At 39.5% G+C, this 8,168-nt stretch overlaps 1 protein-coding gene across 1 annotated transcript; it reads left to right on the plus strand.

Annotated features, from left to right (window-relative positions):
- Positions 1-1,898: 1,898 nt before the first annotated feature.
- LOC106953727 (matrilin-3-like) lies at positions 1,899-7,489 on the plus strand. The gene is made up of 7 exons (XM_015042693.1): positions 1,899-2,375; positions 3,182-3,661; positions 4,580-5,155; positions 5,927-6,052; positions 6,642-6,740; positions 6,882-6,951; positions 7,043-7,489. Exons 1-6 carry the CDS (start codon positions 2,108-2,110, stop codon positions 6,935-6,937), a joined length of 1,605 nt encoding a protein of 534 aa, XP_014898179.1. The 5' UTR covers positions 1,899-2,107; the 3' UTR covers positions 6,938-6,951; positions 7,043-7,489.
- The last annotated feature ends 679 nt before the right edge of the window (positions 7,490-8,168 follow it).

The raw sequence follows: 8,168 nt of genomic DNA on the forward strand, positions 1-8,168 counted from the left end.
TTTTTTTTTTTTTTTTTTGTTTATAGAGCGTGGGGGGGGGGGGGGGGGGGGGGGGGGGGGGAATGTGGGAAAATTAAAATGTATGTGATAATGAATGGATGAATGCGGTGTTTGAAAAAGCATTGGAAGGAACCCCCCTCTACCCTTCCCACTGTAAGCCCTCAGCCCTTTTTTAAGTCTTAGTAAAAGGGATATGTGAAAAAAAAAAATTGCTTGAGATTTGCTCATCAATCCAGCACCATTTTGTTGATAGATCAATATATGAAGTACTAAAGAATTGTTAAACTATGACAATCTGCTTCTTAGAGCTCTTATTGTTAAGTTGTATTCCAGTTTTCTGCTGTTTAAGACCTAAAATATTCCACCTCTCCCCTGATTTGAGTCTGTAGCACTTTTTTTTTTTTTTGTCTGTATTTATTTAGCTTCGCAGTAGTTCACAGCGTCATCAACGCTTTGCTGCAGTGGCGTTTGAGCAAAGCTGCTTACTTTTTTTTGTTGTTTTTTTCCCAGCTGGAAGTGAACGAGAGAAGAACACTGATTGTTGTTTTCTCGCCTGACGTGTGGAGATTAACGGCTAGTCTTGTGAGCATTAGTTGTTGCATGCTTATCAACGCAATCCTCCCATTGCTTTATTGGTAATGATTTAAATCCCTGTGAAAAAACAAACAGTTGACTTAAATAAATGTGTCAGAACAATGTGAAGATCTTTTGACTTTTCTTTCCCCCCCACTTATGTCCCAAAGGCTCAACTTTCTTACCTCAGACTTTTCTAGTTTTGTTTTATGCCATTCCCTTAAATTCATCTCTTAAACTGGCATGTAACAATCTTTTGTTTAATCTCAACTTGCACATACACTCCGCAAATCTGGTTTTTATGGAAAACTGGCTAGTTGAGATGTAATAAGTGGTAGAAGACGGTCCGGTCAGAAGAGAACAAAATTCAACTCCTTAGTTTCCAGTCAAACAAATACTAATCCTCACTTTGAACCAGGATGGTCATGCTGTTGGGATGTTTTTGTTTGTTTGTTTTTGAGCAAATGCAATGAAACTGGTAAAAGTCCAAACCCAGCTAATGACTGGTAAATACTGCTCACATAATCTCTCCAGGCAGTCCAACAGATGCAGATTTTCCTCATTGATGTTGGGGATTAAGATTAAAGAATTAAAATATATATATATATATATATATATATATATATATATATATATTTATTTTTTTTTTTTTTTTTGTTAAACTGAAGAATTTAACTTGGAAAATCAGATTTTTAGAAATGCATGCTGCATTTCCAGATTCCACATTGACCTGCCGTTTTTATTTTTATTTTTGGAAGGTTTTTGTTCAATGATGAAAACGTCTAATGCAGGACCAAAAATAAAAACCGTATGAAAGTGTGAACATGATGTTTGTTGTAAAACTACACAGATTCCTACTGTTTATTGTCAAATTGAAAAGGAAAAAAATGAACGGCTTTCCTATAGAGCAGGGGTCCCCAAACTTTTTCCTGCGAGGGCCACATAGCTGTTCCTTTCTGTGGTCTTAGTTTTTGCAGTAAAAAAAAACAAAGAAATTCTTGTCGACGGGTGGGGGGGGGGAGACGACGACACTTTTGGATAGATTTTTACCCAGAATGCAAATGGAAAAAACCGTGAGTGAAACGGTGACTGACGAGTATATATTCCATTGAGGGAAAGTAAGTTTCACATTTGCTCAAAAGCCCCCTGGTGGTTGAAGAAAAATCCACATATAAACCAGAAAATACAACATATGAAAAAAAAACGCTGAATGCTCTCTGGTATGAGCAGGCGGGCCGGATCCGGCATTGTTCAGTGGGCCGGCCCAAATGACGTGGCGGGCCGGATCCGGCCCGCGGGCCGTAGTTTGGGGACCCCTGCTATAGAGGAAAGATTTTAAAAGAAAATATACATGAGAAGAGGGAAAAAAAATAAATAGAAGGATGAGCTAATGCATTAAACGAGTCTTAAAGGAATCACATTTGAGGAAAAGCAGCCTCTTTAGTCCCTCCTCGACAAATATTTATTCTCCCTATCCTGCAAGCCCTTTGGATTGGGTGGGCAGTCTGACGCGTCTCTCTTCAGATCTTCTCATATGTGGAGGTGGGCGATCCCCTGCAGAGCGGAGCAGGGTACTCCAGAAACCCCGATCCTGAAAAGACACACGGACCAGGCTCTGCTAAATGATCTAAAGATGAAGCCTTTTCCCTGCAGCCTTCTCTTTTGTGTTTCGCTGCTGTTTTCTGACGTTGCGCATGCAACCTACCACCTCATAGCAGGAGATCCTCAGCTTAAAACCGCACAAAGTTATTCTCAGACCAGACACAATGCTCAACCTGTACTCAGGACCCCGAATCCAGCAAGTAAGTTCATTAAAAATCCAGTTTCTTATTCAGAAAATATACTTTTAGATGGTAGAGGTTTTGTTTTGTCGTAAAGCATAAGTTGTGTTCGTTACTTCTAAAGCTTTAGCAGGAAAAAAATATTGTGCTTCTGCAAGAGATATACATTTTAATAGTAATGTAGTTTTAGATGCACAAAATGTTGTCAACTATCCACTCTTATTGAACATTTTTATTCTCACATTTTTCAGATTTTTATTTCTAAAAATCGTCAGTATTGTGTGCTATTTTGTGATGCTCTGCAACATAAAATGCTAATAAAATGAGATTTTTAGATATGACTTGTCAAAAATGTGAAAACATGAGCTTAATTCAATTCTAATTCTTTTCATCAAGGGCAGCGAATGAAACGGCAGCATTTTGTTTTCTAGCCACAGGTTCATTTGCGAACCCAGTTCTTGGTTAGATCTTAAAAGACGACAAAATTAAAATGATGAATGGATGAATATTTCACCTACAATCAAGTGTTTTAACAACTGCATTTTACTCTTTTTGTGAGCCCTTTGCATGGTGATGAGTCTTCACTGGAGGGTTTCACAAGCAGTTTGCCATAAAAAGAATCCCTGCTTGTTTGAAACATCTCCAATGATTGAATATTTAATGTTTTACTAATCATGTGTCCTTGTTCCTGTGGACAATAAAACAATGTCTGATTGTTGTTAATGTGACTAGCGTTAACTAAAATGTCAACTTACAAAACCTTCATGTTTGCCTTCCTTCATCCTTCTAATGTTCTCTATCACTTCTCCTTTCTGGTGGGCCTGTAGATCACAGAAGTGATTACACGTATAGAGGAAGGTATCACTACCACTACCAGCCACCAAGGATCCCTCCACCGGTAGTGTATCGACCTCTTCCTCTATCTCCACCAGTGACTTACCACAGGCCCCCGCTTCCCATGATGCCCTATCACCACAGGTTCAATGGACCAGCAGCACCACACCTGCATCACACATACAGAGGTTTATCTCCACCAGTTGCTCAACCACATCCCCAACACAGAGTCAAAGGCACATGGCCGTACAAACCGAGAGGTCCGTGCCCTACAAAGTCAGCACCAGCAGCAGCTATTTTAGTCCTCCCCACTCTGCCGAGACATACGGTGAGGCCAACGTTCCCTGCAGCCTCAGAGGCTCCAGTGACATTCATCGTGACCACTGCGTCACCGGTGGAGACCCCTGCTCTTTGGAAGCAACCGGTCAGTACCCAAAGCGGCCTCATCACCACCATCAGTCCTGTGGAGACAGGTAGAATATTACCAGTCAGGATCGCTTTCCAACCCAACCAATTCTCCTCCGTACTTTCAAGGTCAGATGTATTTTTGCGACTTTGGTCAGCGGTAGACCTGTCCTCTTACCTAGGAGTTAGACAACAACACTGGTGCCGCTCTCTCAAGGACGCACACATACTGAGACGACAACTAGCAATCTCTCTTAAACACATACGGTGCTGTACTTTAAATAAAACAAAAATGTCTTTGCCCCTTACTATGTTTTTATTTATTTACTTATTTTTACCTTTTTTGTACACTTTTCTGTAGCTTTTAAGTTAATATGCTGAAATCCTAATTTGAAGATTGCTTCTATTTAATCAGGTTATATGTCTTGTTTTTAAATTTGTTCGGTGGTCTGAAACATTAAAGTATAACAAAACTAGAAAAAAAAAAAGCAGAAGAAATCTGTAAAGGGGCAAATACTTTTTTCATGGCAGTGTAGTAGAACAATGTGAAGAGATCTTCGACTGACTTCCAGGTTAACTAAAATGAAAAGCAGAGAGGATCTGACTGATGAGCTACACACAGTTTGTTGCATAATGTGCATGATATTGTTCAGAAAGGAATGCTAACACTTACAGTATGTCTTCTTGTTCAGGTGTGATGTCTCTTTTAATTTTGTGCATATTTTCCTTAAAGGAAAGTGAGATGGGTTGTTGCAACTCTGAAATGATGCATTGTATGTCATTCAGCATACACTGTCATTTTTGTTCAACCAAACAAGAGATGCACTATCGTTTCATTTAGTTCCTTTGGGAACATGCCGTACATCTCAAACTGTTCGGTTTTGGATGATTTATTTTTTATTTTTTTCACCACTAAAACCAAACTTTTGTCTTTTCCATTTATTATTAAATGGACTTATTCTTGCCATGGTTTGGTTGATCACCAGAGACAGACTCTCCGTGCAGGAGTCGCCCCCTGGACCTGGTCTTCATCATTGACAGCTCTCGCAGTGTTCGTCCTGCCGAGTTCAAGAAGGTCAAAATCTTCCTGGCCAACATGGCGGACACCCTCGATGTAGGCTCAGATGCGACAAGAGTGGCTGTGGTCAACTATGCCAGTACAGTCAAGATAGAGTTCCTGCTCAAGGACCACTTCAACAAACTTAACTTGAAGAAAGCCATTGCCCGAATTGAGCCCCTTGCGACTGGCACTATGACTGGCCTTGCCATCAAGACAGCAATGAAAGAAGCCTTCACTGAGAAGTCTGGAGCTCGACCTCGCTCCGGGAACATCTCCAAGGTGGCCATCGTCGTGACTGATGGGAGGCCTCAAGACCAGGTGGAAGAAGTGTCCGCTGAGGCCCGGGCCTCGGGCATAGAGATCTACGCCGTGGGCGTGGACCGTGCAGACATGCAGTCCCTACAGCTGATGGCCAGCGTCCCTCTGGAGGAACACGTCTTCTACGTGGAGACCTACGGCGTTATCGAGAAGCTCACCTCCAAGTTCAGGGAAACCCTGTGCGGTAGGACAAAGAAGGGCCTTCAGGACCTTTCCCTCCGTTAACCCTGGTCTAGTTCCTCAATTAGGGCACCTACAGTCTACAGGGGTGGTTGCTGAAGAATGTGGATTATTTACAATGTTATTAGTGACCTCTGAAATCATGAGGGAAAAATCAAGCTGCAGATGCTCTCAACCCCCACATGGACTGCAGATGTCAGAATGTGTTTTTTGAGGCATTAATTACCTGTAAAGTTTTGGGGCTATTCAGTCCCAAACTTTTGGCTTCAACTTAAAAAAAAAAAAAATCAAAGAAAAGTCAGAATTTTTAGATGTTTGCAACCAAAGTGTCCTTATGTTTTTAAATGTTCTCTGTGTTTAAAGTGACCAATGTACAGGGAAATCTTGATAAGGTTATAAGAACTTTACAATGTCTGTACCAGTGGTTTGAATAGCTGCATCTTCTGCTGTGAAGATGAGATGTTTTGTCTCAGTGTTACTGTTCGTCCCTCTTTCAGGTAACACGTCTGTGTGCTTCCAGTGTTTCTGTGATTTTTACCTGTGTTGTGTAACACAGGTAGCAAGTGGCTGAGATGTGGTGAAAGTGTTTGAATGATGGCGTTTCCCACCAAATGCAAACCTGAAAGAAAAATATCTATCAGTGCATTTAATTATTAAGCCATGAAGATTCATCTTCTAGCAAATTCCAGCACAAGTTAGCACATCTCAGCACAAAGCAAGTAAAATACTTTATAGCAGCTTATGGATCTGTACTGATACTTTCCCCCAAACCCAGGTCTGGACCCCTGTGCCATGGGACATGACTGCGAGCACATTTGCATCAACAGCAATGCATCCTTTTATTGCAAGTGCCAGAGCGGTTACGTCTTGAATGCAGACAAGAAAACATGTTCCCCAAAACGTAAGAACCTACTGAATCTTCGCTTCCTTTAATCCTTTAATGGTTTTTGTTGTGATATTATCGGTGCTGTAAAGGTTCGGGAATCCATATAAAACAGTGCATGGGTTCACAACATACCAACCAACTGCTCCTTACTCTGCCTTGCAAAAATGTTTATAACTCTTTAGGCTGTTTACATTTTGTCATGTTGCTGTTACTGTTTTCATCTGAATTTTATGTGACAGACCAACAGAAAGTACTAATTATACTAATTCCACACACCTACTAATACTAATCATAAAGTATTGTAAAAAAAAAAAAAAAAAAATTCAAATATTTTTACAACTAAAACAAATAATAATAATCAAGCCTACATTTGTGTTCAACTGACAATGTTTCCATCTCTGCTTTAGCAAAACCCCTATATGTCACGATGAAGACGTTTTTTACAATTCGTATTGCTGTAAAAATATGCTCTCATTTGTTTTTGCTCAGCTTTTTTCTTGCTCACTGGTTAAAAAAACAGTGTGGGTGGTTCTTTCTGTACTTCTTTTTTTTTACTGTACATATGCTGCTATGCTGATGTGAAATCTGCTCTCTCCTGGTGAAGAGGCGAGGGCGGAGGTGGTGGAGGATCCCTGCAAATGCGAGGCCATGCTGGTTTTCCAGAGGCAGACGCAGGCGACCATCCAGCAGCTCACAGCCAAGCATATCCTTCCTGTTGTTTCAAATGGCAGACAGTGTTTTAAACGGTCTGCTACACGAGTGACCCGAGCTGACCTGCGGAGCTTAATGACGTGTCCAGGCACTTTTATTGCTTTTTTTCCCCCTTTTCCTTGACTGGTCAAACTAGCTGACATATCCGGGAGAATAGAGCATCTGGAGAACATGTTGGGCCGCGCATGAAGCTTTGCACACTGGTAAGAGTGACTATCTTTTTTTGTTTGAAACATTGGTTAAAGTCACCCACTGTGTGTTCATTTTCAACTTCTACTTCTCTGCTTTCTCCAGGAGCAGACGACTTCTGTGGGCTACTGCGTTCACGGACATCATCTGCAATGTCATCAGACCAGATTTTCCCCATCGACTAAAGCTGTGACTCAAAATTCAGCAATTTGCATCACATGTGATGTTTAAAAACTATTGTTTATGGAACTAATATTAAGCTTTATGATTATTGTTTAAATTTTACTAAAGATCTCATCTTTTTTAATGTTTTTGTGCAAAAGTATATGTACAAAACATATGTGCATAGAACACTACATGCTTACTCAGTGAAGGATGAAATATTTTTAAAGAAAAGTAACCCATTATATGTTAAAATAGCATTAATCTAGGTTTATACATAAAACGTAAACAAGCATTTCTGTTTTATATATTATAAGTGTTATGAAGGGACATGTTTAGCAAAATGTATATGTAAAATTAACAGGAAATAAATACGTATTTTATAACTGGCTTTGTTATTTTAATTCTTGGGTTTATTTTTCAAAGTATTCAAGAGCAGATAACGACATATTGCATATGATTTTTACATTTAAGAAGGGTTTAATTTGACTGAGTTTCAGTTGTACACAACACAAGTCTTCAGGTAACAAATCAGCAAAAACTTGCTGATGGTGGTAGCAAGATTGAAAGCCAGACGTTTTATGCTAAAGATCCAGCTCGACAAACATCTTGAACAAGTTGAAAACAAAAACAATCAAGCAAAGTTACCAGTTAAAACTTTGTGAGACCCACAACTCCAATAAAAGGCTGTATCTGTCATAGGTATGCATGCAGAATTTGAGGCTTTTTTTTTATTTTTATTTTTTTAACTATTGTTTTTTGGGGTGTATTGATACAACAAGGGATTCAAAACAAAATATATAGTTTGATAAATTTTTGGGAATTTACTCTGAACTAAGTGTCAGATTATACCATAATATAATACTTGCTGACATGTCCATAGGTTCATTGCTCCTTAGTAAACTATACCTTTACTAAATACTTTGTAGTATTTAAGTCTGGTGGAATATTTGACCTCTTTTATTGACCGAATTGGCGCAGTTCATTGAAAGGCCTCTGCTTCTTTACATAAACTCAAGTTTTTAACATAATCCAAACATTTTTAACAAGGTTAAGGTCAGGACCAATC

This window comes from Poecilia latipinna, unplaced genomic scaffold (assembly GCF_001443285.1).
Source record: "Poecilia latipinna isolate Pla-1442-1.1 unplaced genomic scaffold, P_latipinna-1.0 Scaffold599, whole genome shotgun sequence".
NCBI classification, from domain to species: domain Eukaryota; kingdom Metazoa; phylum Chordata; class Actinopteri; order Cyprinodontiformes; family Poeciliidae; genus Poecilia; species Poecilia latipinna.